The sequence below is a fragment of the Hylobates moloch genome, unplaced genomic scaffold (assembly GCF_009828535.3).
Source record: "Hylobates moloch isolate HMO894 unplaced genomic scaffold, HMol_V3 SCAFFOLD_6, whole genome shotgun sequence".
In the NCBI taxonomy this organism is placed as follows: Eukaryota; Metazoa; Chordata; class Mammalia; order Primates; family Hylobatidae; genus Hylobates; species Hylobates moloch.
The window spans coordinates 152,653,297-152,678,874 of NW_026652281.1; the positions used below are offsets into that span (position 1 = coordinate 152,653,297).

General features: G+C 44.8%; 1 protein-coding gene across 5 annotated transcripts in view; it reads left to right on the top strand.

Moving 5' to 3' along the window:
• Positions 1 to 2,497: 2,497 nt before the first annotated feature.
• Positions 2,498 to 25,578, top strand: part of SFXN1 (sideroflexin 1) — a 52,017-nt gene continuing 28,936 nt past the window's right edge. Inside the window, exons 1-3 of one of the 5 annotated variants that reach the window (XM_058440157.1) lie at positions 2,498 to 2,606; positions 9,523 to 9,622; positions 18,005 to 18,177. In XM_058440157.1, the coding sequence (XP_058296140.1) occupies positions 18,014 to 18,177 (164 nt within the window). In that variant the 5' untranslated portion in view covers positions 2,498 to 2,606; positions 9,523 to 9,622; positions 18,005 to 18,013. Of the gene's footprint in view, positions 2,607 to 9,522; positions 9,628 to 15,697; positions 16,131 to 18,004; positions 18,178 to 25,578 lie in introns of those variants that run through there. The other 4 variants (XM_032158660.2, XM_058440156.1, XM_058440154.1 and 1 more) reach the window with 4 other exon arrangements.

A 25,578-nucleotide genomic window follows, 5' to 3' on the forward strand; every position in this document is an offset into this window, starting at 1 on the left:
ACTTCTCTTCCCCAATGCCTACATATAAATTCAGGGCAGAATTCTGTTTGGCCCAGCTTGGGCCATGTACCCATGACTGTGGCGGGCAGGAGGAGATCAAGTACCATGATTGATAATCGGACAAGATCAAATGAAATGCGGGAGGGGAATTCCCCAAGAGAAATTGAGATGCTGGAAAGACAAAAACTACACGTGACAGAATTTTTGAAGAAAAAAAAAATCCACAATTCTCCAAGAGTCTATATGTCTACACCTGCTTACCGTGTTGCTTGGCAGCTCCTCTCATCAAAAGATAAAGTCTATTTCACCCTGAATAGGGGCTGGCCTTGTTGACCTGCTTTGACCAATAGGATGCCTTGGAAATGAAGGTTTGCAAGTTTCAAGCCTTGGCCTCAAGAGGCCTTGAGTGCATCTACTCTCTCCTTTCTCTGCCTTTGCCGTGTGAACATGTCCAGGCCAGCCTACTGGAGGAATGAGAAATGGAGCAGAGCCATCCCGACCCAGTTATCCCAGCTGAGGCCCCAGACACATATGAGAGAGCGCTGCCAAGATCGGCAATGCCGCTGATGGCCCAAAGGTGACCACAGACACATGAGCAAGCTCTGCAGAGCCAAGCTCAGGTCAGCAGAACCTCCCAGCCAACCCATACACTCAAGAACAAAACTAAATGTTTACTGTTGCATAGTCCCAAGATTTTGTGGTTGTCATATAGCATTACTGTGGCAACAGACAACTGATACATTTGTATCTACTAAACCTCTTCCACATGCCCATTCTGCAGGCAACTAGTCAATCCCTTCTCTGTGTTCTCATGGCTCTTAGTTATACAATATATTCCACATTCTACTGTTGCAAGTTTTCTATTGAATTGTTAACCATTTATTTTAAACAATTATTTACATGTTTATCTCCTTGCTCATAAGCTCTTTGGAGAAACTGGTTTTGGTTTTTTCTTTTTAAATTTTTTTATAATTGTTAGTTTTCTTTTGTGTGTGTGAGAGAGAGAGAGACAGGGTCTCACTCTTATTACCTAGGCTGGAGTGCAGTGGCACAATCTCAGCCTACTGCAACCTCCACATCCCAGGCTCTAGCAATCCTCCTACCTCAGCCTCCTGAGTAGCTGGGACCATACGCCACCATGCCCAGGTACTTTTTTGTATTTCTCGTAGAGATGGGGTTTTACCATGTCGTCCAGGCTTAAACTTCTGAGCCCAGGTGATGCACCCACTTCGGCCTCCCAAAGTGCTAAGATTATAGGAATGAGCCACAGTGCCCAGCCAAGAAGGGGCGATCTTTTATATATCTTTTTGAGCCGAGCACTTGGCACAGGGTATGGTACAGAGAAAAAGCTAGTTAAACATTCATAGGAATTTGGAGGATGAGGAATACCACTCAAAATATCTGGGACATATTGCTTAAGTTTTAGAAGTTCTGTTTTTCACGTTTGGATCATTAATCCACCTGGAGTTGAGTTTCATGTACTATACAAGTAGGGATTTGGCTATCCCGGTACTGTTTAATGAATATCTGACCTTCTTCCCCTGACCTGTGATGCCAACTCACAGCAGGTTTCTACACGTGCAGGTTTCTACATGGATGGCAACTCTATTTGGCTCTGCGAGGCTCTTTGTTGACCCCGGAGCAAACACACCACCTTTCTTATTTACCAATGTTTTATAACAAGTTTTGTATCTGTAGGACAAGCCACTCTGCCTTGCTCTTTTCTTAAAAGCTTGTTTGGCTATTTCTGGCTCTTTATTTTTTTCATATACATTTTGCAGTCCGCTTGTGCAGTTATAACACACACTCCACCATGCACACTAGTGTTGTCGAATTTTTTTTTTTGAATTGTCATAGGTCATTTGGGAGACAATTTACATCTTTAAAAATGGAATCTTCCTATGTAATTTATGATGTAATTCACCATTTATTAGATTTCATTTGCCCTTTAAATATGCCCAGGTTACCCACCTGGTCCAAAACACCATGATTCCTCTCCTTGATAACCACAGCATTTCGCTAAACAGCCTCTCTGCCTGCACATCCCCTCCCACACAGTCTGTTCTCCGTGAAGAAGACAGAGTGTTGTTGTTGTTGCTGTTATTGTTGTTGTTGTTGTTGTTGTTTAAGACATAAATCAGGTCGTGGCACTAAAGTCCTAAAATCGCCTTGTAGCGCCGTTCTTGCCAAGCTCCACACTTTAATTGGGTAAATGAGTGCGTGAATGGATGCTGGCTACGCCAAGGCCCTGGGAATAAAGAAATGATAAAGAAGCAGTCCCTTAAGGGAAACCCAAATGGAACATAGTGGCCCCAGCCCGCGCAGAGCCCCACACCACCGTGAGGATGGGCTTGGAGTTCCTCGTAGAGCCGGGGCGCGGTCGCTAAGCCAGAAGCGGAGAAGCGAGCGCGGGGCGGGGCCTGGACCCGGAGGGCGGGTCCCTGGGCCTCGTAGCTCCCGGGCCCGGACGCGCGCTCGCGGGCCTGCGCGAGGACGCGCTCCGGGGACGCGCGAGGACGCCGTGGCGGGAGAAGCGCTTCCGGTGGCGGCGGAGGCTGCACTGAGCGGGACCTGCGAGCAGCGCGGGCGGCAGCCCGGGGGAAGCGGTGAGTCGCGGGCGGCAGGCCCAGCCAGGTGGGTGGGAAACGCGCAGTGGGCCCGGCAGAGGCGCGCAGGCTCGGGCCGTGCACCCGCGGGCCGGCTGCGGGGAGACCCCGGGCTCGGAGGTCGGAAGCCCCTTTGCGGACTGGGGATGCCTCGGGCCGGGGGGTCCCTGCACCTGGGGATCCCTGCCATCCTGCGGCCGGACAGCACCCCGCTTCCAGCATCCCGAAGCCCAGCATCCCGTGGGCCTCGTCCCCGGTGGGAAGGGCCCTCCGCCGCATCCCCGCGCGCCTGGCCGCGCTGTCTTCGGCGCCTGCGTGGCGAACTCGCCCCGGAGACACCAAGATGGCTGCCTCGGGGGCAGCGGCAGCCAGGTGGCCCGGTGCCTGGCCCAGCGCTCCGCGCTCTCGGCTTTGCCTCCTGGTGCTGGGGGTCGGAGGGGAGACCACCTGGTTCCTGCCCTAGAACTCGCAATCCAGTAGGGAGGTGATGTGCAAGGAAGTAGATTCTTGGAATAGTAGTTGGTCCTACAGGGACCTTGCGTTTTCACGCTTTTCTCCTGAACTTTCACATCTGTCACAGGTCTCTAACCTGCCCAGAATGACAATAAACAGTCTACTAAGTGCGTGCCAGGTGACTTAGGTCCATATACTTTTACACCCTTCCGGCCCTGCGAGGTACTGGGTGTTGGCTCCGTAATCCAGATGAGAAAACTGGGGCTCAGAGAGGTTGAGTGCCCAAGGTCACACACCTGGCCATCCATAGTCCAAGGCCATCTGAGTCTCAGTCGTAAATGCTGCGTTCTCAAAGACGCTTTTCCTTGGCTATGCAGCCTAAGATTGCACCCCCCATCCCCACACACACCCTTTGTAACACAAACTCTGGGTTTTTTCTCTTTAGTGTCTTTTGTCACTAGTTGAAATTAAAGGTGTTTACTTGTTTTCTTCTCCTCATGTGAACAGGGGCTATTTTGTGTTGCTCAGCCTGTCTATCCCCTGCGCATAACAACTGCCTGCACCAAGAAGGTCCTCAGTGAATATTTGTTGACTGCCTGAATGAAAAAGCGTAGCTCTGCGTCACTCCAGAGCTTGGGCACTTAGCTGCTCCGTAGGCAACTCTTTTCTGCGCCCCCATAGCTTTTTCCTTGTACATTTCTCACAGTCCTAGTCCCTCTTCTGCCTTGACTTCTAGATTTTGACTTGGGTGCCTCTGGATTCTCCCTTCTTTGTCCATCCCCCTTTTACTGATCTGCTTCAATGTTCTAGGCATTGTTATAGGTGCCCAGGGAGGATGCAGGTAAATGAGGAGGTTTTGTAGCTCCTACTGCTTCAGACTTGATACAAAAGATGAGAGGGAACTGTTTGGGAGGATGAATGGGGTGGCTACCAAGAAGTTCTGGGACCTCAAGCAGGTCCTTTCTCTCCTCAGCACTGAGCAGGTGTCTTACTTTCAAAAATACAGTGTTTGGGCCGGGCGCGGTGGCTCACGCCTGTAATCCCAGCACTTTGGGTGGCCGAGGCTGGCGGATCACGAGATCAGGAGATCGAGACCATCCTGGCTAACCCGGTGAAACCCCGTCTCTACTAAAAATACAAAAAATTAGCTGGGCGTGGTTGCGGGCGCCTGTAGTCCCAGCTAGTCGGGAGGCTGAGGCAAGAGAATGGCGTGAACCCTGGAGGCGGAGCTTGCAGTGAGCCGAGATTGCTCCACTGCACTCCAGCCTGGGCGACAGAGCAAGACTCCGTCTTAAAAAAAAAAAAAAATACAGTGTTTGGCAGGGAGGAGCTATCAGCTCCCATCTCAGCTCAGTACGTATTCAGAGGTTAGATTGAGGCTTTCAGGCCACATGGATGTTCAGAAAAGGGATGATACCTGTGGTTACAGTTGTCAGAGAGGAACATATATGGCAAGGGGTGTCATAATTCACGATCAGTGAAGTGTTTAGCATGTTCTTAATTTTCTGTAAAAGTTCTATGAAATCCCATGGGGATGGATACAGAAAGGCACCAACTGGCAGGGAATATCCCTTCCTGCTCCTCACTTCCTGCAGAGAAAGCTGAGAGGACAGCCAGGGCAGCAAAGGTGGTAAGAGCAGACCCGTCATCAAACGTTGTTGTTCTGGAAGACTTACATTGAAGTCAGGCATCTGTATCCTGTTGTGTAGCAGTGGTGAGCTGCATTCAGTTAGAGTAGAACCATGAGTGTGACCAATTTTTCCTTTGTGGTTAAAGGTAAGAAATCAAAGTAGTGAATCCATTTTTTAAAAAGGGGGGAACAAAGGCTGTTGTCCAGAAAGTGAAAAGTCATTAAATTAGACTGTATCAAACCTGCACTTAATTACACAAAGTTCAAAGTTACTAAGTTTTTCTTTAGCAGCTGTTAATTTGTAAAATAGTTTTATAGACTTTGGTACATGGCATCTCTGAGTTGATTCTTATAAATGGATGGTAAAACTTCATCCAAATATGTCTAAAATACTAGTTTGGTGGTGTTCATCATTTTTTGCAGGCTGATATCACCATCTCAAATAGAAATCAGTAGATTTTTTTTAACTGTAATAACATCACCCATCCTAAGATACTGCTTAAGAAATCCATGCACATAGTTGATCTTGAGGACTAGAATATGAGCAATGGTTGTAATGTTACATCCGTGTTTTTGTTTTTTGTTGTTGTTGTTTGTTTGGTTTTTGAGATGGAGTCTCGCTCTGTCGCCCAGGCTGGAGTGCGGTGGCACGATCTCAGCTCACTGCAACCTCTGCCTCCCGGGTTCAAGTGATTCTCCTGCCTCAACCTCCCGAGTAGCTGGGATTACAGGCGCGTGCCACCATGCCCGGCTAATTTTGTTGTATTTTTAGTAGAGACGGAGTTTCACCACGTTAGCCAGGATGGTCTCGATCTCCTGACCTCATGATCCGCCCACCTCAGCCTCCCAAAGTGCTGGGATTACAGGTGTGAGCCACCGTGCCTGGCACATGGGTGTTTTAAAGTTAATAGAATAGTGGGACCTCCATGGGAGGGGAGAACGTGGCAGTGGGAAAGGCAAAGCCTTGATTCTCCATGTCTTCCTGATTCTAGGCAGGCCCCACATCTCCATGCAGAACTATCCTGAAATAGGGAAGCATATGCAACACAAATCCATTGCTGAGTGGAAATAGAATGAATCTCATGCTTTGCACAGAATTCAACTCTCTGATATATAATTCTATCTCCTGTGTGACCATGCCCATAAAAAAGGGATACTATATGCAGGTGACCAGCCCAACAGAAATCAGGGAATTTGGTTTTTAGGCTCCTTGAGTTAGTGTGATTGTCCTTGGCAGACACATCTTCTCTGGCCTCCAAAGAGTCAGAATTGAGTTTCAAAGTCAGATAGAACTGTGAAGGCTATGTCATCTTGGGCGTGGTACTAAATTTCTCCGAGTGGCTCTATAAAACGGGAAAATATCTTGAAGGGCTGTCATAAGGATTTGGCAATCTAACAATGCATGGAAAGCCTAGTGTCTGGGTGCTCCATCATGTCCCCTGGACAGTGGACAGCAGTGACTGACGGGCTGTCTCACACCTGCCTGGCCCTACCTAAACAAACTGGGCAATCAGACTCTTTCATAACTCTTTCAAAATACAGTAGTTTTAACCAACAGCTTTCCAGCTTAATAACGCAGTTATCATTGTTAATCTTTAGCCAAGATCAAAGGTCTTTGTACTAATTCCTAATAAAGCACATTCCCTGCTAACTTGTTTTCTACAAAATTTTGGAAAATTCTTTTTTTCTCCAGTAGTTAAGCATTTTCTTAGCATGCAGCTAAAAATTTGAAATAAAGTTTATCTTGGAGATAAATTCTTTTTCTTATATGTTTCTGATCATCTTCAGGAAGCTCAGGAGCCATTCCTGGCACCAGGAGCTGCATTTATGCACAGGACTGTGGCCAGTGAGGACAGGAGCTTCCACTCGTGGAAAGCCAGCTTGTTAATAATGATCCGACTTTTGTGTGGCACCTTAATGAAGATTAATAAGGGCCAGCTTGTTAATAATGATCCGACTTTTGTTTGGCGCCTTAATGAAGATTAATAAGGGCCTCTTATACTCTTCAGTTTGCTGATCCTACCAACTCTATGAGCCAACTCGTATCTGTGTTTTATAGATGGCAGAAGTGAGGCTCAGAGATGTAAAGTAATTCACCCAGTCACATGTCTAGAAAGGAAATGACAGACTCAGGACTGAAATCTAGATTATATTTGCTTAAGTCCAGTTCTCATTCCATAGGTTATCAGGGTAGATGCTCAGGAAATTAACGCCACAGGGCGGGGGGCCTCCATCAGCAGAAACCAGCCAGAAAAAAGCAGCTGTGTTTGGTCTTTCCAAACCCAGGACCAAGCCAGTGTTGAGTACATAAGAGGCCTTCAGTGGATATGGAAGGCATAAGTTAATTTTGTTTGTGAATGAATAAATAAAAAGACTTTGAGAAATCTATTGGGAGGAGGCTCCATGAAACTATATTTACTCAAAACCTTAGTTAAAAGATTGAATTTAAACAGTTTTTAATTTCTCTATGAAATTATTTCTGTCTCTTTTTAGGGGTAAAATAATTTTTCAACATATATCATCTCTAAAATAATCTGTTCACTTAAATGCAGTATAATGTCATAATTATTAACAGTTCCAGATAGCCAGCGTCATTGTGAGAATGTCTTTATGTGATAAAACCTTAAAGTCATTTTTCTTCTTAGCATAAGTGGCATCAGCCAAACACAGAATTTTTTTAAGTCCCGCTTTTTTCTCATACCCCACCAAAATTTCTTAATACGGTTAAAATCCAAATATTTCTTTAAAATCATTCATGAAAAAGATTCTTAGAATTAACACCTCAGTTGGCCAAGCACCAGGAAGCCACACTACAGCTATTGCAATACACGGAGACCGTCTGTCACCAATCATTTTCTTCTAGCGTGTCTGTTCTAGCCCCTTTCTCTTCCCTCCACACCCCATTGCACCATTTCTTCAGTTCATGAAAACTGAGCTTGCTGGACATGAGAAACCTGCCAGTGTGGCGCTGTGTAAACCATAACATTTTGCTGCTGCCTTTCTGAAGTCCTGAAGCCAGCTAATAACTGCTCAGTAAGCGCCTCTTCCACAGCTTCCCTAGGTCCCTCTGTGTCTGTGGTGGGCTGGGTCCTGCTCCCCTGTCTCCTAGCCTCTCTGAGTGCCTGAAGGCACCACCCCAGCGCTTCTGCATAACTCTCAAAGCCTCAGGTGAACAGGGCAAAGAGAGCACCCTCCCCACTGACTCCTCACTCTCCCTGGCATCTTTCACTTGCTTCAGGTGCCGTGAAGCTGATGAACCCACACATTCTTGGAATGGAACACATTCTTTGGCGTCCTGTGCAGTCTGTCCCTCTGAGGGACATTCTTCATGATCCTTGCCGCATCTGCAGTGGGAACGCAAACATCTTGTTCTCCAAAACCTTCTTTTGAAGCATCTGTGGTTTCATGATTATTCACACTGTTCCCAGTGTTAGCACAAGGCTGTGCAGCATGACTTCCTCCAGCGCAGTCTGCAGAAATCCGGAGTCGAGAAGCCTCTGTCCTAGCACTGCCCCTATCCTAGGTCACGAAAGACTGTGATTGATGTTCAAGACACCTCTGTAACAAGATGTCTGATCTTTACCCAGTTTCAACCTTCCAGACAAGCCCAGGGGCCATAATTTGCCAGATGGATGGCTGCATAAGCCAGACCATGGAAAAACAAAGGCCGTTGCTGCACAGTCACCCCCACCCCAGGACCTCATTCCCTCCCCACGATGGTGCCCGCGGCAGCCCCGCCCCACAACCGGCCCTGCTGACCCGTCAGTACCAGGTGTGCGGGGCACATGCCCTCAGCGCATCTCTGCCTTGCCCGGGGCCAGCAGGTGCACGCTGGAATGCTGCGGACCAACCAAGTGGCCCGGCCAGCCCTGACCCCGGCGGGTGGAAGGAGGTGCACCCTGGGGATCCCTACATAGCGGCCAAGGCCTGAGGGATACCAGCATCTCGCTCCCTGAATAGACTCTAGACACAAAGCGAAGCCAGCCCAGGGCGCGCCTGGGCGCACCCTCCTCAGCCCAGGCCCCACGCATGAGGAGCGATCCATGTCAGCACGCTTGCTAGACCCCACTGATTTTTAGAGACGGGTTTTACTGTGTTGCCCAGTTTGGTCTCCAACCTCCTAGGTTCAAGCAGTCCTTCCATCTCAGTCTCCCAAGTAGCTGGGATTACAGGCGTGTACCACCACGCTCAGTGCTGTTGACTTTAATGTGAATAGGAAATAAGTTTTGGTGTTTGTTTTTTTTAAGTGGGACTCCTGTTTTTTAAAAATGGATCAATTTATCTGGAGTGCAGGCTGCTCCTGTGCTTGAAGGTGGAAGTCAGTTCATGCGTGAAAGAAGTCTTGCCTAATTGAAACATGGCATCATGGTTAATAATTAAAATGTTATCTGATTTGAGATCAGCTGTTTTTATGAGAATGCTAATGTGGCATTCCTGATTAGTCTGTATGTTTGTTTGTTTGTTTTTAATTCTAGGGGCAGAGGAACACAGATTATCAAATCCAGTTGGTATTTCTTATGCCACTATAGTACAACTTGAAATCCTTTTTAAGTTGAGGAAACAGTGTTGTATTCATTTCCTATTGCTGTTATAACAAATTACTACATATTTAAGGAGCTTAAAACAACACAAATGTATTATCTCAGAGTTCTGGAGGTCAGAAGTCTAGAACAAGTGGGCCTTCCTTCTGGAGGTTCTAGGGCAGAGCCCCTTCCCCTGCCCTTTCCAGCCGCTAGGGGCTGCAGCTCACAGCCCAGCATCACTCCAACCTCTGCTTGTTCCCACATCTGTTGCTCTGGCTCTGCCTCTTCTACCTCCTTCCTTCTCTTATAGGGAGCCTTGTGATGACATTGGACCAACCAAATATTCCAGGATCATCTCCGCATCTCTCAAGATCCTTAACTTAATCATATCAGCAAAGTCCCTGCACCATGTAAGGTAACATATTCACAGTAGTAGGTGCTCAATAGATATTAAAGATAGCAGTATTTTTTATTAGACCTTCTCACAGCTTCTGGGGATTAGAATGAGACATCTTTGGCAGCCATTATTCTCCCCATCACAGGTACATGCAGTAGGCACTTCCAGTGCCAGGATTTTGGTGGGTTTAACTGGAGTGTGCAGATAAGTAGTTGGAGTCAAGAACTCCTGCTTCTTCCGTTGCTGGAAAGATGGGGTGGCTTTGAGTGACATCCCAGAATCTGATTCTTCTGTCTGAAAAATGTGTATAGGGTGTCTGAATCACACTATTGTTATGAGAAATGAGGTAGAATATTCTCTAATGTGGCAAGCTTAGGCCAGCATCTAGCCCAATTCCTTGTATATAATGGAAATTCTTAAGATGTTAGGGTTGCCCTCTCCATCTCTCTCCGTTTTCCTTCCTACTAAGGAAGACATTTTTTGTGAGGCCTCCACAGCATTCTTATTCACTTGTACTGTAGAGTAACCTTAAGGTTATTGTAGTATAGAACTTCATAGTGTAAAGGTCAAGTTTTATTTAAAGGAAAAAAGGGGGGGCTTCCAAGATATCATTTCTCTGCAGACATCAATTGGTGTCATACTTCAAGAAAAATGGCTGGAAGAGAGTGGTGAGTGGAAAGCGGGCCAGTGCCCTGGAGGCTGGTCCTTCTTTGAGTTCTCCCAGACTTGTTTCTGCTACCAGCATCCGCCATGCAACCTGGGCAAGTTATTTCCCCTCTGGACCTCGGCTTCCACATAATAAGCACATTGGATAAATCATTTTTAAAAGCATCCAGCTCTTATACATGATAATACTTATATTTTATAGAGTAACCATATTTTTGGCTGGGTGCAGTGACTCACACCTGTAATCCCAGCATTTTGGGAGGCCAGGGTGGGCAGATCCACTTGAGCCCAGGAGTTCGAGACCAACCTGGGCAATATAGTGAAACCCTATCTCTACAACCAGTACAAAAATTTAAAAAAACAAAAACTAGCTGGACATGGTGGCAGATGCCTGTAGTCCTAGCTACTCAGGAGGCTGAGGTGGGAGGATCACCTGAGCCCAGGACGTCAAGGCTGCAGTGAGCTGTGATTGCACCACTGCACTCCAGCCTGGGTGACAGAGTAAGACCCTGTCTCAAAATAAATAAATAAATAAATAATAAAGTAACCAATTCTAAAATGAGACCGTGATGGCAGCAACTTGCCCTAAAGGTTGCCTTATATTTAACAAATTAGGGATAGTTTGTTATTAGGAACTAGAATTCTATAAAAGCTACATATTTTTGTTTTCATTATTTATGTTAAGCACAAAGGAAAAATAGTGATAGTGAGAATTATAGTTAAAAGGGAAGAGAGATTCCTTGGTATTCAATTTTCTGAGAAAAACCCATATCAGATCTCCACCAGGGAACATCACAGATCACCTAGGCCCGAGGGCAGGCACAGGAGGGTAGAGAAGGGTGCAGGGAAGGAAATGGCTCACGGCCTCACATACAGCCCCAGCCTGGTGTCCATCCAGCACGAGGTCCACACCCAGAGCGCATGCTGAGTCCCATGCCCAGCCGTATGCTGGACCTCCTGGATCAGAACCTCTAGAAGGAGGATAGTATTTGTCTTTATAAGAAGCTCTCCAGGTGATTTCGATGTGTTCCATTGGTGCAGAACCATCAATCTACACCAGCAGCTTTGCAGGAATAAACGGTTTCCCAAGGAGGGGAGGTTTAATGTGTTGTTCCTCTTGCTACCACGATCATTGCCGTTAAATCCACCTCCTCCCGCTTCACTATCCAGAAATGGAAGTGACCAACTACCAAGGTGTCTTCCTTTTGGCCAGTCAGGCTACCAATAGATTTACCTCCCATCTTTCAGGATGCCACTCTCTCCTGGTTTTCCACCCACAGTCACTCCCCAGCCCGCTTTGCTGTGCCTTCAGTCCTTTCTGACCTCTTCACATCAGAGTCGTTGGATCTCTTCTCTATTTACCTTCGCTTCCCTGGTGATCTCATCACATCGCATGACTTTAAATATAATCTCTGTCTGACAACTCCCACGGATAATCTCCAGATTACACTTCTCCCCTGAACTTAGACCTACTTATTCTGCTGCCTGCTGGACATCTCCACTTGCTGCCTCCTAGGTGCCTCAGACTTACTCCGTGCAAATCTGAGCTTCCTGTCTTCTCCCTTGGCCCTCTCCTCCTCCAGTTTTTCCAACCAAATACCTTAGGAACCATGCTTTTTCTTTCTCTCACATCCCACATCTAAGATGTCAAGAAATCGTGCTGGCACCATTGAAGAAATACCCAGAATTCCAGTACCTCTTGCCACCTGCGCTGCCGCCCGGCTCTGTCTGGATCTCTGCAGTAACCTTGCCACTGGTTCCTCCTGTGTCCACTCTTATCTCCCCACTGTCTGTTCTCCACACAGTAGCCAGAGAGATCCTTTTAAATTGTGAGTCCATTTATTTCAGTCCTCTGATCAGAACCTTCCGATGACTCCCATTTTTTGCAGAGTGAAATGCAAAGGCCTTATGACCCACATCATCTGACTCCAACCTAAGCCATTCCATCTCTTACCTCCTCATCTCCCATCTCCTGCTTCCTCACTCCGCTCCAGCTCATGCCTTCTTGCTATTCTTTGAAGACACCAGATGCGTTTCTTATTTATTTATTTATTTATTTATTTATTTATTTATTTATTTATTTATTTTTAGATGGAGTTTCGCTCTTGTTGCCCAGGCTGGAGTGCAATGGCGCGATCTCGGCCCACCGCAACCTCCGCCTCCCAGGTTCAAGCAATTCTGCCTCAGTCTCCCGAGTAGCTGGGATTACAGGCATGCCCCACCATGCCTGGCTAATTTTGTATTTTTAGTAGAGACAGGGTTTCTCCATGTTGAGGCTGATCTGGAACTCCTGACCTCAGGTGATCTGCCCGCCTCGGCCTCCCAAAGTGCTGGGATTACAGGCGTGAGCCACCGCGCCCGGCCGACACCAGATGCATTTCTGCCTTAAGGTCTTGGCAATGCCTTTTCCCTCTGCCTGGAATGCTCTTCCCCCAGATATCCACATGATTCAATTCTTCACTTTCCTCTGATCTTGCTGCAGTATTACTTTCTCAATGAGACGTTCCTTGACTACCCTGGACATGATGGCAGACGCCTGTAGTCCTAGCTACTCAGGAGGCTGAGGTGGGAGGATCACCTGAGCCCAGGACGTCAAGGCCCTGCCCATGATCCTTCTTATCCTGTTCTGGGGTATTTTTGTTTGTTTGTTGTTTGTTTGTTTTCCCTAACCATTTACTGCCTTCTAATATAATGAATAGTTTACTTATCGTTTGTGTTTTTTGTTTATTGCCTGTTTTCCTTTCACTCTGACATCCCAGTGTCAGCACCAATAGGGCAGGAATTTTTGTCTTTGTTCACCAATGCAGCCCAAGAGTCTGTCATGTAGTAGGTGCTCAATAAATAGATATTAAAGATAGCAGCATTTTTAAGACCTTTTAGAAAAAAACAAAGCTAACAGATTTTTTTTTCTCCTGAGTATTTATTCTGTTATGCATTTAAACTATGGTCTACTTGAAGGTAGGAATTGTATCTTTTATTGGGACATTCAGAAATGGGAGGAAATTAGGCCAGATTATCTGTCTTATTCAGTTGTATGATTATGTATGGCATTTATTTGATGACCTCTAAGAATAGAAACAAATGCTGAGTGATACACGTAATTGTAACTTCAAAATGTGGCTCATGGACAGGGGCCAGCGTGTGAACCCACCTGCTTGAATTCCCCTGCACGCCCTGCAGGTTGCTAAGATGCCTCAGCAGAGCCCAAGCCTCTGTAGACGAGTCTGAAGAGTGCTGCTTTTCAGAATAGGAACTGGACTCTGCTTTTTGTAATACACTTGATATATTCTAATTCAAAATTTAGTAATGTCTCCATACAATGACATACATTTCTTGTATCCCCATGATGGTGGTAGCAAGAAGGAAGACACTACACAACACATTCAACTCCCCTCCTCAGGGAACTGTCTATTCCTGCGAAGCTGCTGGTGCAGATCGATGGTTCTGAACCAGTGGAACACGTCAAAATCATCTGGAGAGCTTTTTAAAAAGACAAATGTTATCCTCCTTCTAGAGATTCTGACCCAGGAGGTCCAGCACAAGGCTGGGCATGGTATTCAGCCTGCACTCTGGGTGTGGACCTCATGCTGATGGGTACCAGGCTTTGGCTGTACATGAGACCATGAGCCATTTCCTTCCCCGCACCCTTCACTACCCTCCTGTGCCTGCCCTTGGGCCCAAGTGGACTGTGATGTTTCCCGGTGGAGATCTGATACAGATTTTTCTCAGAAAATCGAATACAAAGTAATCTGTCCTCCCTTCGGCCGGGCGCGGTGGCTCACGCTTGTAATCCTAGCACTTTGGGAGGCCAAGGCGGGCGGATCACGAGGTCAGGAGATCGAGACCACGGTGAAACCCCGTCTCTACTAGAAATACAAAAAAAATTAGCCAGGTGTGGTGGTGGGCGCCTGTAGTCCCAGCTACTCGGAGAGGCTGAGGCAGGAGAATGGCGTGAATCCAGGAGGCGGAGCTTGCAGTGAGCCAAGATCGCGCCACTGCACTCCAGCCTGGGCGACAGAGCAAGACTCTGTCTCAAAAAAAACAAAAAAAACTATAATTCTCACTATCACTACCACATCCCTGTTTCCTTGGAAACTACAAAGTTAAGATGGACTTGCAATGTTGTGTCCAAAAGTTTCCTAATCTGAAACTCTGCACCTGGGCTGGAAATCCAGGCCAGCTTCCTATGTCAAGAGTGGAATGTTTCACTCTTCACGTTATGATTTCAGGTAGCAAAGTTTCTGACCCTCGTGATGACAGAGAACAAGGTTTCTCAGTGAGATAAGAAACAGTGGTCACAAAAAAAGAACTGTTAGGACACCGTATAGCTGCATTCTGACCTTGGGGAAATAGGCTTCCTGTTAGCTTTGTAGCTGGCCCTTCTCTGTTTGTTACCCCAGCCTGCTCTAGGAATAGCCGGGCTGATTTTTACCTTCTCACTAGATTCCTCACATCTGCAGACCTAACATGCTCAGTTTTGATCCTGTGGTCCATGATATGTGTTAATTGGAGATTTTGAGAAAATATACAAGAATGCCCAGCATTCACATCCGACATCTTAATATACCTCCGAACCTGTAAAGCACTAAGAAAGTAACTTAAGCCTGCCTGCCTGCCTGCCTTCCCTCCCTCCCTTTCTTTCTTTCTCTTTCTTTCTTTCCTTCCTTCTTTCCTTCTCTCTCTCTCTGTCTCTCTCTGTGTCTCTTTCTCTCTCTCTCTCTCTCTTTCTCTTTCTTTCTTTCGCACGGTCTCCCTCTGTTGCCCAGGCTGGATTGAAGCGGCTTGGTCTCGGCTCGCTGTAGACTCCCTGCCTCGGGCTCCCGTGATTCTCCTGCCTCGGCCTGCCGGGTGGCTGGGATTGCGGGCGGGTGGCTGGGATTGCGGGCGGGTGGCTGGGATTGCGGGCGGGTGGCTGGGATTGCGGGCACGCGCCACCACGCCTGGCTGGTTTTGGTATTTTTGGTGGAGGCGGGGTTTCGCCATGTCGGCCGGGCTGGTCTCCAGCTCCTGGCCTCGAGTGGTCTACCCGCCTCGGCCTCCCAAGGTGCTGGGACTGCAGATGGAGTCTCTCACTCCGTGCTCGGTGTTGCCCCGGCTGGAGTTCGGTGGCGTGGTCTCGGCTCACTGCAGCCTCCGCCTCCCAGCCGCCTGCCTTGGCCTCCGAGGGTGCTAGGATTGCAGCCTCTGCTCGGCCGCCGCCCCGTCTGGGAGGTGGGGAGCGTCTCTGCCTGGCCGCCCCGTCTGGGAAGTGAGGAGCGCCTCTGCCCGGCCGCCCCGTCTGGGAAGTGAGGAGCGCCTCTGCCCGGCCGCCCCGTCTGGGAAGTGAGGAGCGCCTCTGCCCGGCCGCCCATCATCTGGGAAGTGAGGAGCACCTCTGCCCCGCCGCCCATCGTCTGAGATGTGGGGAGCGCCTCTGCCCGGCCGCCCCGTCTGGGATGTGGGGAGCGCCTCTGCCCGGCCGCCCCGTCTGGGAAGTGAGGAGCGCCTCTGCCCCGCCGCCCATCATCTGGGAAGTGAGGAGCACCTCTGCCCCGCTGCCCATCGTCTGAGATGTGGGGAGCGCCTCTGCCCGGCCGCCCTGTCTGGGATGTGGGGAGCGCCTCTGCCCGGCCGCCCCGTCTGGGAAGTGAGGAGTGCCTCTGCCCGGCCGCCCCATCTGGGAGGTCTACCACGGAGGCCAGACACAGTGTGGGGGCTGGACGTGGTGGCTCACACCTGTAGTCCCACCACTCTGGGAGGCCGAGGCGGGTTGATCACTTGAGGCTAGGAGTTCGAGACCAGCTTGGCCAACATGGCGAAACATATGAAAAATACAACAAACAAACCAACCAACCAACCCAGCGACAACAAAACAGGTCTAACCTGGAGTCATACTCTAATTTTTTCTATTTTCCTCCCTTTCTGATCCTTTATCCCACTTTCTTTTTCCTCCTCTTCCTTCTCCTTCTTCTTTGTCAAAGACATAGAGGATTGAGTTATTATCATTGATCCATGCAAAGTCCCTCTCTCATTTATTTTCTTTCATTCCCACCCCCCATTTCTATTCCCGGTCTTCCCATGTGCAACCTTCCTAATATGTTTGATATGCATCTTGTTGTTTGTATGTATTTTTAGAAAATGTTTATTGTTTTGTGTGGGAAAAAAAGAAAAAAATTAATATAAAAAAAAAAGAAAAGAAAGTAACTTAAGGAAAAGTGACCTGAAAAGAGAATTAAAATTAAAACTGCTATTAAAAATGTAGGGAAGGGAAACAGGTATAAGGAAGCAATGATTTAAAGCCTTTATAGTGGTTAAAATCCTTTGGCCTGCTAATATCATGCAAAGAGAGCTAGTCTGAGGAAATCGCTAGCTGTAAGGACAAAGATGCATAGACAAGGATAAGCATTATATGTCATGGTGAAAAACCAAAAACCACTTAAACATTAAAGGTAGTTATATATCCAAAATGAACAGCGGCCACAAGGATGCTCATGAAATAAGTGTAAAAAAATCAAGATCTTAAAATATACAGTATAATATCAACTAATTTTTTTCAATTGTATAATAACATGTATAGAAAATGTCTATAAGGAAATGTACCAAAACAGTAACGATGATTTCAGAGTGCCTGGATTATGGGAGATTTTGTTTCTTTATTCTTTATTTTCTATAATAAGCTTGTATTTTTCGGAATACCACAGTAAGCATCTATTACAACAATACAAGGCAGTTCTAAAATAAACATGTATTACTCAGAGAAAGAAATTAATTACTTTTGGAAAAAAAGTGATGGCTCTTTAGCCAGAAAATAAAAATGTTATGAGGATAATTACATGCTACAGAGTTATTCCTATTCATGGGACTGTGCAAATGTGTTTTTCCCGCTATGTTCCTGGTAGCTTGGAGAACATAATTTTTAATTTTTGATTGGTGGTTTATGTGCTAAACAAGGCTGAATGAATCTGCATCCTTTTTAGTTGTGTAATTTTTAGCATTTAAACCTTTTTTTAATCATTAGTCATTTCTCCTAGTAGGAATAACAACTTTAGTAGGCGTTTGACATTGGTTGTTTCACTCAGAAAAATGGGTTCAAACTTCAGACCTTGTTACTGTTATTTTTAAACTTTTTTTTTTTTTTTTTTTTTTAGAGACATGGTCTTGCTTTGTCACCCAGGCTGAAGTGCAGTGGCGTGATGATAGCTCACCACCACCTCCAACTCTTGGGCTCAAGCGATCCCCACACCCCACTGCCACCTCAGCCTCCTGAGTAGCTGGAACTATAGGCATGCACCACCATGCCCGGATAAGTGTTGAAAATTTTTTGTAGAGATGGGGTCTTGCTGTGTTGTCCAGGCTGGTCTCAAACGCCTGAGCTCAAGGGATCTTCCCTCCTCGACCTCCCAAAGTGCTGGGAATGTAGGTGTGAGCCACCGCACCCATCCTAAAACTTTTCATACCTTTATTTTCTCCAGAGTAATTCTAGATATCCAACAAGTAAATATTAAAATACTATGTACTTATAAAGAGACATATGTAGGAAACTATTGAAATTTAGTTAAGATCAATTGAGATTTATAGACAAACTTAGCTTTGAATTTAGGTGGCCTTTTTGCCATTTATAGCAAAATTATCTTTATAAATAGGAAGAGTATGTAAATCTTTACTTGAAAATTTAAGGTGACCGTAAAGTTTCTAAATATGTAGTGACATTGTAAGCCTTACGCGAACTTGCCTTTTTGACTCTTTGCAGTCCGGGACCATGTCTGGAGAACTACCACCAAACATTAACATCAAGGAACCTCGATGGGATCAAAGCACTTTCATTGGACGAGCCAATCATTTCTTCACTGTAACTGACCCCAGGAACATTCTGTTAACTAACGAACAACTAGAGAGTGCGAGAAAAATAGTACATGATTACAGGTAACATTAATTATTGTTTTTTGGTTTAATGTATAAATAGATCATCATGTTAGGCTGCTATCTTTAAACCTTCACTTAGTGATTTTACAACTTTTTTTTTTGCAATGGAATTCTTTTGACCAAAAAAAAAAAAAAGGAAGAAAAGAGTAAAAAGACCTGTTCTATCCCCCATTGCTCGCCCTTAACACAGATATCTAGGGTTCCTATTAACCTGACAATGAGAGTCATCCCTCTTAGTTGTAGATACCAATCCCTTTTTCCTGGCAGCTTGCCTGCTGTTTTCCGATAGCACCACCACCTCCGCTACGACAGCCACAACCCCTCCATGCATTTTTCTGTCTCTGGACAGAAACAGCATTATGCAAAAACAAGTTGCCAAGAATCGGGTAGGTTGGTTCCTTCTGAGTTATAGGCCCAGGAAGTAAAATCCTGTAGGTAGGAGCTCAGATGGGAAGGGTGCTGGTGGCAATGCCTACAGGGAATGCAGATGTGGGATGCACACCATTAGCTGCGAGAACCATGCAGGAGGGAGGAGAAGATGCTACCGGTGTAGAGATATTCCAAGGCAGCAGTTGGCTACTTTTTCTGTAAAAGATCATATGGGAACTATTTCAGCCTTTGTGGGTCTCTGTCACATATTATTCTTAATTTTTTATTTGTGTTTTTTTGTTGTTGTTGTTTAACAATCCTTTAAAAAAATGTAAAAACCGCTGGGCGCGGTGGCTCACGCCTGTAATCCCAGCACTTTGGGAGGCTGAGGCGGGTGGATCACGAGGTCAGGAGATCGAGACCATCCTGGCTAACACAGTGAAACCTCGTCTCTACTAAAAATACAAAAAATTAGCCAGGCGTGGTGGCAGACGCCTGTAGTCCCAGTTACTTGGGAGGCTGAGGCAGGAGAATAGCGTGAACCCGGGAGGCGGAGCTGTCAGTGAGCCAAGACCGCGCCACTGCACTCCAGCCTGGGCAACAGAGTGAGACTCCATCTCAAAAAAAAAAAAAAAAAAATGTAAATACCACTCTCACCTGGCAGGGCACACAGGCCAAGACCAGTAGTTTGCTGACTCCCGCACTGGGGGAAAGTCAATTGAAAGCTGGGGATTGGATTGTTAGAAGCTTTGTGCCTAAACGTGCCCAGAAGTGATACATCAGAAGCAGGTCCTTAACCATCATCTAGGTAGAGAGAGAACCAACGACAGTCAATAAACACTTAGTCTGGCCAAGTTCTGCCATGTGCCAATGTGTGTAAAGAGGGAAAACACAAACAGCAGATATACAAACAGCAGAACATCCTGGAGCCTTACGAGAAAGTAGTGAAGATAGGCAAAAGCCGTAGAAAGCGGAGAGGTTGAGATGAAAAGACAACTACATGGTTGAAAAGAAGATGGCATAAGGAAGATTGCCAAGAACATACAAATGTAATTGAAATTGAAATGTTTACTGGAGGCAGTGGTAAAGGACCAACATCAGAAATCGCACGTAAGAAAAAGTAGAATTACCGATGGAGAGAATGAACCTGAGAAGCTTCCCGGGGTGAAGACCAGAGGTCGGCAAACTTTTCCCATAAAGGGCCAGACGACAAGTATTTTAGGCTTTACAGGCCATGCATTCTTTGTCACATATTCTTGTTTGTTTTTACAACCCTCTAAAACCATAAAAGCTATTCTGAGCTCACAGGCATAGAGAAACAGGCCAGGCCGTGGACTGGTGTTTGCCAATCCCTGATACAGATGGAAAAGAAGGGTATGAAAAAGACTGTATAAGAGGAAAAGAGAATGGAGACTGAAGATAAAATTAGTTGGTGCTCCTAAAAGAGAAACTAGAAAAAATGCACATAAGCAATATTAAATATATTTCATAGCAACAGAAAGTAAAATGGAATTTTCCTCAGGTGAGGAAAACCGTTTCTCTAATTAAAGAGACCTGCCCTATTTCAAGCAGAGACACCCACACATGGCAATTTTTTTCCTTTTGTGTTTTCTATAAACTTTTAAAACTTCCAAAAGCATCCATGAACAGGAAAACAACAAAAAGCTATTAAAAAGGAACATGTCAGAAAGGGCTCAATCTTTTCATCTCTATACTGAACGCCTGAAGATGGTAAGCAATGTGTGCAAAGTTCTCAGGAGAAAGAGTTGTCACTTGGGAATTTTAGAGCAGATTGTCTTTATTTGCGACAGCAACAGAAAATATGCAAGTGCGGCCGGGCACAGTGACTCATGACTATAATCCCGGCACTTTGGGAGGCCAAGGCGGGCAGATCGCCTGAGGTCAGGAGTTCAAGACCACTCTGACCAACATGGTGAAACCGCGTCTCTACTAAAAATACAAAAATTAGTCAAGCATGGTGATGCCTGCCTATAATACCAGCTACTTGGGAGGCTGAGGCAGGAGAATCGCTAGAACCCGGGAGACGGAGGTTGCAGTGAGTTGAGATCGCACCACTGCACTGCAGCCTGGGCAACAGAGCAAGACTTCATCTCAAAAAAAAAAAAAAAAAGGGTTAAAATGGTAAATTTTATGTTATGAATCTTTTACTACAATAAAAAAAGAAAAATATAAGAAAGTCATATAAATAGACAAGTGATGAATGTTGAAACACATAGAAATAGCTGTATCTCTAGTATGAAATACTGTATAGAATAAAAGAAATTAAAAGTGGCTTTTTTTTTTTTTTTGTGACGGAGTTTCACTCTTGTTGCCCAGGCTGGAGTGTAGTGACGCGATCTCGGTTCACTGCAACCTCCGCCTCCCAGGTTCAAGCGATTCTTCTGCCTCAGCCGCCCGAGTAGCTGGGATTACAGGCATGGGCCACCACACCTGGCTAATTTTGTATTTTTAGTAGAGACAGGCTTTCTCCATGTTGGTCAGGCTGGTCTCAAACTCCTGACCTCAAGTGATCCGCCCTCCTCAGCCTCCCAAAATAGTGGGGTTACAGGCATGAGCCACCGTGCCGTGCCTGGCCTTAAAAGTGTTTTATAAAAAATTGTAATAGCCAGGCATGGTGATGCGCACCTGTAATCCCAGCTCAGGAGGCTGAGGCAGGAGAATCACTTGAACCCAGGAGGCAGAGGTTGCAGTGAGCCAAGATTGCTCCCTGCACTCCAGCCTGGGCAAGAGTGAGACTCCGTCTCAAAAAAAAAAAAAAAAATAGTAATAGCTATCTGAATCTAAAGCCCTAGATTGCAGTGTCAAAAAACAAAAAGGAAATGGAAGAATTAAAACGTCTTGTCTCAAATAGGAACAAAACTCAGAAATATACATGGTTTTGCTCCTTACTGTATTCAATAAATGCATTAACATGTTTCATTTTAAAGTTAGTAGAATATGCATGAACAGAAAATTGTAAGCCTTAATAATTTACTAACATAACAAATTAAAAATTTTAAAAATCAAATCAAAGACTTTAAAATTGGGTGGAAACACTTAAAAAGCTCAGTGATGACATGACACCCCACTTAGAATACCTGAAGCTTGCATGATGTAATTGTACTTACGAAATTACAATACATTTTTCCAAAAATCCCTAAATGTCTCCCTTTTTTTTTTTTCTTTTCACCTTTTTAAAGCATATAGACCCTTAAAGTCTGGGTAGTAAATTGCCTAGGCCTGTTCCAAATTAGCTTTGGGATATTTGTTAGGTTCTGTGCTGATATATACTCTTTTTTTTTTTTTTTTTTGTGATGAGTCTTGCTCTGTTGCCCAGGGTGGATTGCAGTGGCGCGCCAGCTCACTGCAACCTCCACCTCCCGGGTTCAAGCAATTCTCCCTGCCTCAGCCTCCCAAGTAGCTGGAATTACAGGCTCCTGCCACCATGCCCAGCTAATTTTCGTGTTTTTAGTACAGCTGGTGTTTCACCATGTTGTTGGCCAGGCTGGTTTTGAACTCCTGGACTCAAGTGATCTGCCCACCTCAGCCTCCCAAAGTGCTGGAATTACAGGCATGAGTCACCATGCCTCGCCTATATACTTTTATATATATAAATTAGTAAGCCAGTTGTTGAATCAATATGTAAGAAATAACTCAGAGTTTCCTACCTCCCCATCAAGAGATAAATCAGCCATGAGCCTTCAGGGGAGATTAGTTCAAGGGCTAGTTAGGGTTGAAGAGAACATTTTTTAAGTATGACTGCCAATATATAGTTCTAATGGGATACCCACAATGCTATTTGAACAATGCTATAAGAATCAAAAAGAAAGTAATAAAAATGGCTAACATTAAAAAGCAGGACAAAGGTAATTGCAAATAAAAAGTAAGAAATTACAATTCTGGGCAAATAGATCCAAATATTTTGATATTGGTAAAGATATAGTGAATGCCAAACAGACAGTATTCATGAGCCAGTGGTGTTCCATCAAAATATACAAAGAAAGGGTGGTTAGCAATACAAATAGAACTTGATTAAAACATAATCGTAGGGCCAGGCGCAGTGACTCATGCCTGTAGTCCCAGCACTTTTTGAGGCTGAGTCAGGTTAGGAGTTCGAGACCAGCCTGGCCAACATGGTGAAACGCTGTCTGTACTAAAAACACAAAAAGTTAGCTGAGTGTGGTGGTGGGCACCTGTAATCCCAGCTACTCGGGAGGCTGAGGCAGGAGAATTGCTTGAACCCAGGTGGCGGAGGTTGTAGTGAGCCGAGATCATGCCACTGCACTCCAGCCCAGGTGACAAGAGCAAAACTCCGTCTCAAAAAGAAAAAAAAAAAAAAAAAACAATAATTGCAGTAGGAAATTCTAACATACCTTTTATTATCTTTGATAGATCATCTAATCACATTAGAATTTTTATGCTATTTTAATTCTTTGATCACAAAAATAAAATTACAAAGTAAAAACAATGAGAATATTAATAAGAAACCTTAAGGAATTGTACTCAGGGGAAAGTTTATAGCTTTACGTATCTCTGTGATTAAACAATAAAACCAACAATGAATGAACTGAGAATCCAGCCTAAGAAATTAGTGAACAGCAGAATAATAAGAAAATAGTAAACCCTGCAAGGTGCTTCCTGGGTGCTGGATACTGTTTTAATCATTTCGCATTTACTAATTTAACCCTCACAACCTTTGAAGGTAGAGAATGTTATTTCCATTTTTCAGATTAAGAAACGGACGCATTAGCAGAATCCTGCTGCAGTAGGTGGTAGAGCCAGGATTAAAACCCAGACGATCTGACCACAGAGTTCATGCTATTAACTACTACATACACTGCTTTTCAAAACAGAGAGGAGTGAATTTTAAAAGTCAGAAATTAATTAATAGGGTTAAAAAATAAATGTAAGAAATTGTCCTTTGATAAATCCGGAAAAGGATAAGCCTCTGGTAAGTCTAACCAATCTAAAGAAAACAAATAAAACTCAAAATATGTAACAAAAGGAGCAAGAAAGCTACCTAAAAGAGAAATAGAATATAGAAATAAAGCCTACTGTATAACATTTTTGCTAAAGATTTTAAAAATCTTAGTGAAATATATAACATTCCATGAATACAATATATAGATTACCAAAACTGACTCGATCCAAAAGAAGGCAGGGAAAGGGGGGAAAAAAGGAATGAGGAGGAGATGAGACAAACAGAAAACAAATAGGAAGATGGTAATAAAACAAAAATCTTTCCCACAAAAATCTCAAAGGCCAGGTGGCTTTACACAGGTAAAGAAAGAATTTTTTCACAGGAAGAATATCAAACCAGCCAGGCACAGTGGCTCATGCCTGTAATCCCAGCACTTTGGGAGGCTGAGGCGGGCGAATCTCCTGAGGCCAGGAGTTCGAGACCAGCCTGGCCAACATGGTGAAACCCCGTCTCTACTAAAAATACAAAAATTAGCCGAGTGTGGTGGCTCATGCCTGTTATCCCAGCTACTCGGGAGGCTGAGGCAGGAGAATTGCTTATACCCAGGAGGCAGAGGTTGCAGTGAGCCGAGATGGCACCACTGCACTCCAGCCTGGGCGACAGAGTGAGACTCTGTCTCAAGAAAAAAAAAAAAAAAAGATATCAAACCACAAACTCCAGTAGATAGCAGAAGAGTCAGGAAAGACTTCATCATTCATGAAGCTACAAATACCCTGATGCAAAACCAGAAAAAGGGATTAGAGGAAAAATGACTAATACCCCTCATAAACATAGACACAAAAATTCTTAACAGAATTTAACAAATCTACCCAGAAAGGGCAATACCCAAAATAAGCAGAACTCAAGTGGAGTTATGACAAAAATGCAAGATTGGTTTAACATTTAAAAATCACTCTTATCAGTAGACTAAAACAGAAAACCATATTATCATATCAATAGATGCAGAAAAAGCAGACAAAATCCAACCTCCATTCATGATACAGCTGTCAGCAAACTAGGAATAGAAGGGGAAGGTACAGCTACAAAAACCCTACAACTAGCATCAACCCTAATGGTGAAAGTATGAGCACGTTCTGCCTAAGACTGGGGGGCAAGGCAATTTCTGCTCCCGTTACTTTCTTCAGCGTTGTGCTAGAGGTTCTAACTAGGGCAATAAGAGAAAATTTAAACTTTTTTTTCAAAAAAGACAAAGGTGGGAAATGAAAAAGTAAAACTTTCCTTATTCACAGAAAACGTAATCATCTATATAGAAAGAATTTACCAGGCCAGGCATAGTGGCTCATGCCTGTAATCCCAGCACTCTGGGAGGCCAAGGCAGGTGGATCACCTGAGGTCAGGAGTTCAAGACCAGCCTGGCCAACATGGTGAAACTTTGTCTCCACTAAAAATACAAAATTAGCCAGGCCTGGTGGCACACGCTTGTAATCCCAGCTACTTGGGATGCTGAGGCAGGAGAATCACTTGAACCTGGGAGGTGGAGGTTGCAGTGAGCTGAGATTGCACCATTGTGCAATAGCCTGGGTGACAAGATCAAAACTCTGTCTCAAAAAAAAAAAAAAAAAGAATTTACAAAAAAACCAACTAGGATAAATGAGTTTAGTAAGGTTATAAGATACAAGATCAATATACAAAAATCAATTTCATTTCTATCTAGTAGCAATTAACAACTGTAATTTTGAAATTTTTTAAATAATACCATTTTCAGTAGCAACAAAAATATTAAGTACTTGGAGATCACTTTAACAAAATATATGAAATGCCTGTACACCAACACACACACACACAAATTACAGAGAAAAAAACAGAGCTTGGGTTTTTTTAAAAATGGAGAGATATACAGTGTTCCTGTATTGGAAGATTCAATATTGTTAAGATGTCATCTCTTCCCAAATTGATGTAAGATTCATTGTAATCATCAAAACCCCAGCAGGCTCTTTTTAGACACTGAAAAGCTACTTCTGACGTTTACGTGGAAATACAGGGAGCCTAGAATATTGGAAACGATTTTGAAAAAGAACGAAGCTGAGAAACTCACACTACCTGGTCTTAAG